Here is a 12,442-nt window from a genome sequence, read left to right on the forward strand (position 1 = left end):
CCACAAATCGAGGCACTTATGTAAGTTTTGGGTGGAATTGTGGGGTGGGTGACACATGAGGGAAGATAAGGGAATATTTTTTTTAAAAAAAAAACATAAACATGAACCTATAATTATTTGACACTTGGCAATGCTATTTTTGTAAAAAGTAGGAGAGAGAAGAGGAGGATGAGAAAGAGGATCCTTAATTGATGTGGGGGAAATAGAGGATGAAAAATAGTTAAAAGGATAAAGTTAGTGAAAAGTGGGGTATATGAAAGAGAAAATGAGTTGTCAAAACAAGAATAAAAGATAGAGTATAGTAGAGGATGAGGCTGAGGATGTTATTGCTCATGCTCTAAGGGCTAAAATGGCCCCTAAAACCTTAACTGAATATTTTTTGACATGTAAATCGATTTAAAAATTGAATAGGGCAGCAAATTACTATTTAGACGAACATTTGGCCTGAGCAAGTATTTAAAAATGGAGGGATTAATAATTCTAAACTTTTACTTTACTTCATAATGACTTTATAATATCAAAGATTAGTAGAGGTGTCAAAAACCAACCTGAACTTGTGTAACCGAACCAATTTGCGCTGCACTGTTGCGAAAAGGGACTGAAACGTTAACAACCTGTTATTTTAAAACCGTATACTGACCTGACCCGGATTCTTAAGACCTGTAATTGGACCGATCCAAATGCTGAGCCGTTAATGAACCGTACCCGATATCAAGCCGAACTGATACAACCCGAGACCGAGAACATCCCAAACCGATTACTTTTGAACCCGATAGCATCCCGACCCATTGTAAACCCAAACAAATAATGGCTTATTGAACACTATATTGTTTTAAAAAAAAAAATTAAAAATCTAAATCAAAAGCTGACTCTAGATTTGTTATTAATAGATGATCCTTAAAATCATTATACAAAAAAGAGACATAAAGTTAAACAACTAATTAATACTTCGTATGATATACTGGAATAACTACTTAAAGAATATTGAGGATATACTAGACGATATATGTTAACGAAACCTGTTTTAAAACTAGCAAAACTAGTTATCAAACTGGGTGAGTTCAACTACAACCAATTACAACCGAACCGACCAAAAATTATTTAAAACTGACCCTAAATTATTTATAATCGACCCTAAAATAAATCAAACCGAACCGACTCTAAATTAGGTAAAACCGACCCGAAATGACCCGTTAATAATACCAAACCGTTGAAAACCGACCTGTTACAAACCGAAAACTGATGAATCGAACCCAAAACTGAACCATGAACCCAATTGACACCCCTAATATTATTAATAATTTGGTCACTATCAAATGGTATTGTTTTTAATTAGCTGTAAATTATATCATAATAACTACATAATTAAGGTTAATTATCCTTATTGGATATCTTATTGGGTCCCCGATATCTTATCGGTTCGAGATATGGGCATCACTTTTAGTGATTTTGATTATTTGGTGTACCCGAACCGTTAGTACAAACGGTACGGGTAACAACGGTATGGGTACCCATCCCATGCTCACCTTAAGTAATAACTTTTGTAAAAGTCTTTAATTAAGGATATTCATGGTTACATTTACTCCAACTATAACTTATAAAAAAACGACGGAGTATAAAATATTAAATAAATTATTTAAGTTGATACTATTATAATCATGGACAATGATATATATCAAATTATCAATACCGTAATTTTCATCTATGAAAATTTATTTGTTACTAACAGATTCCTAGTATATAAAATATATGTTAAGTAAATATTAATAAAAAAAATTGTTGAGTTGATTGGATTCAATGTGTTGTCATTCACATTTTCCAATTAGAATTAAATAAACACCAAAAAAAAGGCGGGAAATTTTGACACCAATCAATCACATGACAATACAATCCATGCTACCTATAATTATTAATTCTATAGCCACCCTAAAACTAGTCATATGCAGTCTATTTCACTACACATACCATAATATTGGATGCTTCACCCTTCGTTGTCTAAGAAACATAGCTGACAAAATCGTATCACACCCATCTACAAAAGATTTACAACACATCATAATATGATCCTGATCCAGGGAGATTGAATAAGTACAAAAAAATCTTTCATTCCAGTTCTTATTGGTGAGTTTATTGGTGAGTCTTGAGTGGAGTCTTAAATCAAGACTCATATACAAGACTATATAATTTTTGCTATATAGTGGTGCAAGATTATGGGGAGTCTTGAGATGAGTTTTGGATTCTAAAACTCATCAATACTATACAAATTTACAAAAGGCAATCTGATTATTTTTGTTGGCCAATAAAGAGCTGCCAACTCATTAACTTAAAAAAGTTGTTGATTTTTTTAAAACAAATAGATATATAAACAGTGAATTTGGAGTAAGTGTTGGGATATAGTCTGGTATGAGTCTTATAATTAAAAAATAATATGAAGTATAACCTTAGTGGAAAGCTGAGTCTGAATTAAGAGTCTCGATCTAGGGATAAACTTACCCTTAGACCATCTCAGAGGGTGAGACTCAAGTGAGTATTTTAAGGCGATAGTCATTATTTTTGGCAATGTATACTAATAATTGGGTATTTAAATTTAGAAATTCGAATAGAAAGTTGATAAGTTTAGATACTCATATTTTGAGTCTCATTTGTCAAAACGTTTGGGTCATTAACAATATTCTAATATATTTTGTAATTTATTTCAATTTTAATGAATTTTATTTATTTTCCATCTTATTAAACTTGAATAAGTCATAACTGGAAAGTTACTATAGACATTAGACGTTGTATGAGTTGCTTAATTGAAAAATTGATTGTCATTTTTAGAGATTCTCACCGTTCAGACTTTAGACTTCATTTTGTATTTCAATACTCAACTTGAGTCTCGCCGTTGGAGTTGATTTTAAAATAATATCTACAACTATTAACTCTATGGCCACCCTAAAACTAGTTTGTAAGAAAGGGAGTAATACGTATAATTTTTTTTTGAATAAATTATATGTATTTCAATTTTGAGCCACCGTAATTTTATTTCAACTTCAACTTAGTTTTTGAATCAATTGTATTTAATTTTGTATTTGAATAAAAATACGGAACAAATATTATAAATGAGATTTGATCTCTTATTTATGTGAAGTGGAAGACTGTTGTGTATGTATGTATATATATATATATATATATATATATATATATATATATATATATATATATATATATATATATATATATATATATATATATATATATATATATGTATGTATAATTCAAGTATCTATCTAAAGTTATACACTTATGAGTTACAAGTTTATGACTTTATGACTTAGGGTAAAATTGTGTCAACTTAAAAAAAAGTTATTTTTATTTGCTGCTATTTTTACAGTCCAAGTAACAGTGCATGTCAAAATGTAAAGGACCAACACCAAATGACCTAAATATCTGGAGAAAGCAAATGTGTAACCATTGAAAATCATAAAACCAACAAAAACAACTAGGCACCTCAGCCGGTAGCAAATTATCAAGACAACATTAGGAATACAAATATTAACCGATACATACTTAGTAAGTACATATTTAGGTTAATACGACATACTAGAACGGACATACTTAGGTTAATATTACATAGCCGTTAATAAAAAGTACGTTGCAATACTAGAACGGAAACATTATTAGCCACATTCCTTAGGCAAAAGGCAGTCATACTACTCGCTTCGACATCAGCAACTACCATCATCCAGGCCTTGGGTAACCTTGTACATGGGTGGTGATTTAACTTCATTAGAAATCAAATGTGAGCTGATTAATTAATCACTTTAAACCATATTTTAAAACTTGCTAATTTTTACTTTGACCATCAGATCAAAAACAGGTTGCTGACCTTGGCCACGAAAGCGGGCATGACAATACACCAATCTCCACCTCCATAACAATGCGACACCTCCAGAATGCGAATCCATAATTGAATGAGAGAATGTGAAATTCCCTGGCAGTCTAGGAACAATCTCGCTTAAATTGTGAACGGTGTTTCTAGTCTCTAGCAAGACTACTAATGATGGTTTATAATTTTCAAACAATGTCTGAAAGTTTGAAATGAACGACGGTCTACCCACATCTCGTACATTCCAACAAGCGAGAATTGTTCTTGGTGGAACTAGAGATAAAAGGGCTATTTGTGGACTGTAGTTTATACTTAACGGATCTATAACTACATATTGTTGAGGTGGGATTAGATCACCAAGCTGCCAAAACACTTGCAAGTGCAGGACATTGTGAAAAGTGGGTAACTCGACAATTTGAATGCCATCGACATAGGAAGCCATGTTCACTTTCAACGTGTTAGTGTCTGAGGTAATGGAGTAAGGTTCCTGCTCAAGATCAATCATAGGTCTTGGGTCAATGAGATGCATGAGGTATGTTGGGATAAGGGTATTTAGTGTTTGTGAGAGATCATTTGTAATGTGCCACGCGAATAAAGAAGGGAAAGCTTGGTGTAAAGGAAAGGTGTCGGCAATGCTTGGAAAATGAGCTGGGATCAAAGGCCCAACTGCATTGGATGGCATCATCTTGTACACAATCCCAGGCTGAAATTGTTTATTAGGATGAAGTATTATATCCCAGACCTCCTCTCTAGTCATTCTTACCGTCATCTGGTTGGTTTGTCTGTAAAAAACAAAGGAATTGAAATCCATTTCAGCCTCTAGAGTTACTTGTGGCGCATTTTTGAAGGTGATTGTGGTGTTTCCAGCAAGGTCTATTTCGTGGGTAGCCATGTTTTTTTAGAGGAGCAGATATTAGGGGGAATTTTGGTTGTGTTTTGTTAATTTTATCATTTTTGTTTCAGTGAGAGGATATAAAGGAAATTTTGTCAACAACTACCAATTATAGCCTCTGTTTTGAAAACAACTACCTTTAAATTATTTTTTTAAAACAACTACCACAAAATTTTTAAAAGTTAGAGTAGCACTACCACATTAGTATTTCCGGCTAGCATCTCCGGTGATAGGGGCCCACTTTTCACCTATATAAACAGTTATATAGAGAGGAGAGAGAAACTCATATTGGAGGGAAAGGTGAAAAGTGGGACCCTATCACCGGAGATTGTAGCCGGAAATACTAATGTGGTAGTGCTACTCTAACTTTTAAAATTTTTGTGGTAGTTGTTTATAAAAAAAAATTTTAAAGGTAGTTGTTTTCAAAACAAAGGCTATAATTGGTAGTTGTTGACAAAATTTCCGGATATAAATGGGCATTTTATAGTGATGCTAAAGTTTATTGGTGAGGCTTGAGTTTATTGTGATGCTATTGTTTATAGTGATGTTTAAGTTTATTGTTGAGGCTAAAGTATACCCAGCCATTGGTTATTGAGGTTAGTTATTAAGAGAGAGAAAGTGTAATAATAATTAAATATTGAAGATAGAGAAATTTTCCAAAACCGGTTAGTAGTTTTTTTTTTTTATTATTATCCAAAGGAAAACATTCAATTAATTAATAAAAGTTAGAACAATCAAAAGCCAAGCATTCGGCTTAGCTCCAACAAACAGTATGTTCATCCTATTACAACATAAAGTAAACATCTTAAAAATATGGTTCAAAATCCCAGCTCCAGCCATTAGCGGATCTACATAGTAACAAGGGATAGCATGTGCTACCCCTAAAAATTTGGTTAATTTTTTTTTAAAATTCCTAATTATACTACTCCGTACATGTTAACCATTGCTGCAGTGGTAGAAGGAGAATATCTCAAATTGGGTTTTGAGGCAAGCCCATCAGGGGTTCGATCCCCATTGTGTTTATTTTTACGTAGTATATATGGAGTATTGTATTAGCCGTAATGATAATATAGATATGAATTGGAGTGCAAAATTACTAGTACTTAATTACTAATTAACATAAAAAGTTTATTATTATTATTATGTTAAATTATTATTATTATTATTATTATTATTATTATTATTATTATTATTATATTTCAAAAACAAACAATGTCATATAACCTATAAAAAAATTAGTGGGAAACCAAGATACATTAGTAATTGTTTTTTTGAATAAGTTCTCAGTGAAATGTATGTATGTTCAAAATCAAATCGTTAATTAATTTGGAGCACGAAAATGTACTAACGTGTTGCATTGCATCAAAAAAATCATTCGACTTATTAATTTGATAATCGTTTTGGAGAATTTTTCAATGTATATGAATCCCTAAAATAAATTTCGATTTTAATTTGAGTTTTAAATGTTGTTAAGCAACTACACACGCATCCTTAAAATGAATGCTCAAGGCAGATTGCTTCAAATGCTCCCTGTGATATCGTCCTCATACGCATCCTTAGCACAAGTAGGGGGTTGATAGAAGAACTGTGCTCCATCTTCTAAATCTGTAGCAATTTGGGCAAGGTAATGTGCCACTCTGTTGGCTTCTCTGGGCACGTAATTGAAGGAAAATATACAACCCTTGTCCAGCAGGTTTTGCATATCCCTGAAGATGGCAGCAAACTGATTAGTTCCAGTCTTCTTCAGCTCTTCAATGGCAGGCTTAAGGGAGATTGCATCAGTCTCGATGACCACTTCCTTAAGAACCGCATCTACCGTCATCTGCATACCACCGCAAATTGCGATCAACTCGGCCTGATCAGCACTTCACGATTCTCCAAGCCTTACCAAAGAACCAGTCACCACCTGAAGTATGAGCCACAGCACCTGCTCCAGACCTTTCCTGCTTTCTTCTCCATTCCTAGGCACCATCTGTATTAATTTTGATGGCTGTTCCTTGAGGTCTTTGCCATCTTACAGCTGGAATTTTCCCTTTCCCCTGAAAAATATTAAGTATTACAGCATTAGGCACGAAATTAGTTACTTCACTAGCAAGAAACGCCAAATCACTTACTCTTAATTTCCACCACCTGAAGTATGAGCCACAGCACTTACTCTTAATTTCCATATTAGTTACTTCACTAGCAAGAAACGCCAAATCATCATCTTTTATTACAGCATTAGGCACGAAATTGACATTCCTAGGTTGACAAGTTTGCTTCGACTCAAAAAATGCTTCTAAAATAGCTTACGCACATATTTTTAACCTTAATTTGGTCATAAACCCACTCCCCACTGTCATCTTTAAGGTACATTATTTTGCTCCTAGAGTTCTTAATTTTAACTAAAATGTGTGAAAGTACTTAGTGTTCCAATCCCCGTATTTCCTCCAATCAACACCGGCCTTTTGAGCCCAAGAAATTCTTTCAATTTTAAGGACATCATATAATTCTTTTAGAAGAGTTTTCTCAAGATTGATTAGGAAGGAAGAATATTCAGTACTAAGTACTTTTTGAATTCCATGAATACAAGTAATAAGTCTGTTTTAACTTTGCATCGAACTGTTAAAAACAAACTTATTCCAAAACTTTACATCGGTGGTGGAAAATTTTTTTGAGTCATAGAAATTATCCCCTTTCCTCCACGAATTAGCAAAAAAATCATCAAAATTATGGTTTTCCAACCAAGCCTCTTTGCATCTAAGTGGATGATTAAAATTGCAATTAATTAAACGTGTATCAACTAAAATCGAACAGTGGTCAGAGTAGGTTTTTGCGAGATGAAATACCTGAGTTTGTGGGTGCACTTTCATCCACTCAGCATTAACAAGAGCCCAATCAAGCATTTCCTTTATTAAATCCGTTCCATTATCGTAATCTGGTAGGGAAGGATGAATGCAACTGTTCATCATGATCTGTATTCCCCTGTTTATTTGGTTCAATCGCTCGATCGGAACCGGATTCATTCTCATTACAGGCCACAGGTATGGAGTTGGGAATGTTTGGAATAGGTGTTGAATTGGAGATGGAAGTGAGGCCTGGTAGAGATAGGACGGGGTTAGGGTTCGGGTTCTGTCCGAGGGTTGTGGTGGTAAAATGGTTGGTCGAATTGCAGGTGAAAGAAGTTGGAATTGATGAGGGTGGTAGGGTGATAATCGGTTAATCAGGGGGGTTCATTGGTGAGATCATTCGGTTTGGGAGCAATTGTGGTGGTGTGGGTTGAGCAATTGACTCCATGATCATCGGAGATTGTTGTTCTTGAAATTCCCGGTTTTCCATGACTAGTTTCAGTTGAGGGGTAAAGAGTAGTGGATTTGGTGAGTTGTGAAGGAGATGAATGATCGATGGAGATGATAGGGGTTTTAGAATGAGGCAAAATGGGATGGATTGAATCGGGACTCGGAGACGCCGTAGAGAGGCGCCATTGGTGGTTTCGTGATGTGAAGCTCCGGGAAAAGATACTCCATTAATGCTGGTAATTCCCAACACCGATGTCTTCTCTGAGCAGAATCTTTGCTTGGAATCTCTTAATTAATGTATTTTAATAATAATTATTAGTTTTAATTGATTATTACCAAATGTATTAGTTATATATGATACTCCCTCCGTTTCAATTTGTTAGTCCCATATACTATTTTGGGCGTTTCAAAAAAATCTACCCATATTGAATGTATTCTACCTTTAACTTAGTTTTTTTTTTCCTATTTTATACATAGTAAATTATAAGTGATTAGATTAATTTATTGTGAATTAATAACATGACTTTATGTAAAGAAATTATTCCCTTAATTTATGCAATTATGACTAATGTTTTCATTAAAAAAATTCAAAAAAAATAAATAAGGCAAACTATTTATGAATTGTTTTTTACTTTAATGCTAGATTCCAAATATTCACCTTTTCTTATTTTATGTGATTGATTCCATGTGGGACTATCATATTGAAACGGAGGGAGTAGGATTTAAGAGAGATATTGTGCGGTGGGGTTGGGTAAAAGTAGGAATGAGAAAATGTATAACCAAAAAGATGTATCTAATCATATCATGTAACTAAATACTCCCTCCGTCCCCGATTGATAGTCACTTTTGGTAGAAAATCACGGGAATTAATAAACATAAATAAGAAGTAGCAAAAGTACATTGAAAAAGTAAATTTATATTGGACATGGAAAAAAGTAGAGAGATAAAATAATTAAAGTACATGGGAAAGTAAAATTTACATAGGAAAGTTAAATTTTGCACAAATATTTTTGCAAATGGGAGAGAATTTTGGTAAAAAAATAATATTAATGGTACTTGAAAAAAGCAAATGTGGCTAACATTTTGGGTCACCAAAAATGGCAAAAGTGACGGAGGGAGTACGTTTTTTAATTGATTGCAACAGTAGGTACAAAGACACACTTATCACAAGGTTTATCAAAACTGGAACTGTAATCATTATCTCTTCACTTAAATGATATTCATATTAGTGTAACGTAAATTAAACAAATGACTCATAGCTTTTTGTAGCATGCTACTCGTCTATTTTGTATTAGGAGAGACTATTGCTTTGTAGTAATGATATTGTTATTAGAAGAAATGACTTTTAAATTATTTAAAAAGTAAACAAATATATAATATTATTATCATCACAGCTCCATGTCAAACTAATATATAATATTGCTTACATATTATACATAAGAACAATTTCATACTTATAAATTAATATTTGCCTAAAACATTATCTTACAATTGAGTTGTCCGACCCATAATAACATCAAACATTATTAAACAGAAGTGTTTGATTTTGGTACTACTTGATTGAGACCTTCAAGGCTAGGGGATTCTTTCGAACCAACTGTACAATGACCTTCTTCCCAGCCATAACCTGCACACCATGCATCAACTCCTTGACCCCTTCCCTGATGTTGCACAAGACAATTTTCCCATTGGAATCTCGCTTCACAAACAGTTTTGCTTTCCACATTTTATTGTTTCCGTCCCAGATTTCAGCAGGATTCTCGTATCCAAACAAACTGAAGTGGATCCTTGCAAATTTCAGGGGCACATTCTGCATTATTACAACAACATAATTAGTACAAATTTTTTGGGGCACATTCTGCTTACATAGAAGACCAACAAACAATTTGAATTGTCACTATATAGCCATACCATCCTTCCCATTGCACTGTATGGACCCGTGTATCTGACTTCAAAGTTAGGTATCCAGCTACACCTGTCATTTGGCAAGGAGAGACTATCCTCCTCCAATCCAGCATCACTGTGGCTAGCCTCCTATTTCAGCATCGTTGTGGGTAGCCTCCTCTATTTCAGCATCCTCCTCCTTTTCAGCATCATTTTCAATTTGCTCAATGTCTTCCGAAGAATCAGAAGATATCTCAACATAGTCATGGATGTATTGGCCACCCGGCCAGATATGTACTTTGAATGCCCCATCACCCATATACAACAATTCAAGTATATCACCAAGCATTATGTCGTTGTCCTTCACGAAATTAGACCATCCATCCTTAAAATATATCTCTATGCCTGATTCTTCTCTAATCTTGACCCACTTAACATGGTAAATCCGTTTGTTATCGCCTCTATATAACCTTACAATTTTAAAATACCTTCGAAAGCGCTTACTAATATGATCTGGAACAAACTGGTATAAGATTTAAAAGGTACTTGTTAAAATTCAAGGGTGATAGCAGAACATGGACTCAATACACTTATGTAGTGTCTAATTAAAATGTAATTGCTCACCAATTCAGACAGCTTCTCATCGTTAATCAGAACGTTGTACCAAGTTTGCCCTTCCTCCGACATAGCTAAAAAGTGAATAACAGATTGTATTTGACAAATAGGTAATTAATTATGTAAAAATAATAGATTCAGAACATAATCAAATTTTATTATTTAAAAACAAAATTTGGAAACAATAGGCAACTAAAATAAAATGTGAAAACAAGAACACATTAATTTTTTAGCATAAAATCACCGAATCACAACCATGAGTCTTATGATAAATCAAATTTAACGACATAAGATAGTAAGATACGTAGTTGCAATCTCGACTGAGTACATGCAAGACCAAATCTCTATGCCTTTTCAAACATAGCACACACTATAAATAAGAATCAAACATTCAAGTTCAATAATTAATAATCCAAGAACCCACCAAACTTCAGTACATGTAGATCTGGCCAAATTAAAGCCTTAAAACAAAAAAATTGAAGGCGTAAAAAGGGAATTACAGTGAGGGTGAAACTTACCGTATTCCTACTGTAATTAGTGTAACCGAGTTGGACGACGGTGGTATGGAACTATGGAAGGGTGGGGAATCAATATCCTTGTGGGTAGATGGAGTCAGACAACGGTGTTGATGCGGCAGGAGTTGTGTAGTTCGATTTAAGATGAAAGGAACGGTTTTTTTTTTTTTTGAAAAGAAGATGCAAGTAAAAGGGTTTGGTCTTTAATTTCACCGGTATATAGGTTGAAAAGGACAATTATGTTTATTTTAATGTTTCCTTTGCATTAAATTATTAATTTTTTTAACCCAAAAAGTTGAAAGGAAGGGCTTGGTCTTTAATTTCACCGGATTAATATGTTGAAAATGACAGTTTATTTATTTATTTTTTTGTAATAATTTTTCTTTTTTTTGAAAGAGGACAATTATGTTTTTTTTAAGAGGACGTTTATGTGTTTTTTAATGTTTCATTTGAAATTTTATTTTTAATTTTGTTTTTTTTTTTGGGTAAGAAGTCTCATAGAGTCAATGAAATTCATTTGAAACATAAATTTATTGATTAAATCAAAACGCAAACAAATAACTTAATTAAAATTTATACTCCCTCCGTCCACGAATGATAGTCACTTTTGCTATTTTTGGTGACCCAAAATGTTAGCCACATTTGCTTTTTTCAAGTACCATTAATATTATTTTTTTACCAAAATTCTCTCCCATTTGCAAAAATATTTGTGCAAAATTTAACTTTCCTATGTAAATTTTACTTTCCCATGTACTTTAATTATTTTATCTCTTTACTTTTTACCATGTCCAATGTAATTTTACTTTTTCAATGTACTTTTGCTACTTCTTATTTATGTTTATTAATTCCCGTGATTTTCTACCAAAAGTGACTATCAATCGGGGACGGAGGGAGTATTAATATTATTTATGAATATGAAAATGTACTCCTGGTATTAGAAAGTTACTAATAAATGTGTTCATTACTAATATTAGCGTAACAGAGAATACAATAACAATAACAGGGAGTAATTAGCTTAAGGACGGGGACGGGGACAGGTTTTTCAGTACATGGCTTATATCCTTTAAACTGTCTTACGAAGTATTATTTTTACATATTTTTAGTGGGTGTGAAATTTTTTTTAAAAGTATATTACTAAACAACCATAAAATGTGTTTGGTAATTGGATTTTTAATCAGCGAAAATAGCTGGCTTTTAAGCCAAAATGAAAAAGCTGCTTTGAGTAGCTTTTTTGTAGGCTTTTGGCTTGTTGGCCCACAAATTATCTAATTAACAGCCAACAACCAACAATTGGAAGTGTATGAATTTTGATACCTACCCCCCTTTGATTAACGACAAACTAATTCTTACCGATTTATATTGAGACTAACTAATAGTCGTTTGAGACCGC

At 33.3% G+C, this 12,442-nt stretch overlaps 1 protein-coding gene across 1 annotated transcript; it reads right to left on the reverse strand.

Annotated features, from left to right (window-relative positions):
• Positions 1-9,439: 9,439 nt before the first annotated feature.
• LOC145637953 (B3 domain-containing protein At3g06220-like) lies at positions 9,440-11,206 on the reverse strand. The gene is made up of 4 exons (XM_081688945.1): positions 11,056-11,206; positions 10,547-10,611; positions 9,950-10,445; positions 9,440-9,848 (listed from the first exon to the last, which is right to left on the reverse strand). Exons 2-3 carry the CDS (start codon positions 10,607-10,609, stop codon positions 10,065-10,067), a joined length of 444 nt encoding a protein of 147 aa, XP_081545071.1. The 5' UTR covers positions 10,610-10,611; positions 11,056-11,206; the 3' UTR covers positions 9,440-9,848; positions 9,950-10,064.
• Positions 11,207-12,442: the final 1,236 nt, after the last annotated feature.

Source organism: Chenopodium album, chromosome 7 (assembly GCF_948465745.1).
Source record: "Chenopodium album chromosome 7, dcCheAlbu1.1, whole genome shotgun sequence".
Lineage (NCBI taxonomy): Eukaryota > Viridiplantae > Streptophyta > Magnoliopsida > Caryophyllales > Amaranthaceae > Chenopodium > Chenopodium album.

Coding starts and splice junctions, on each gene's coding strand:
- LOC145637953 (XM_081688945.1), bottom strand. CDS start 10,609: ATGTCGGAGGAAGGGCAAACTTGGTACAACGTTCTGATTAACGATGAG. Junction 10,446..10,546: donor ATGAGAAGCTGTCTGAATTG/GTGAGCAATTAC, acceptor ATCTTATACCAG/TTTGTTCCAGATCATATTAG.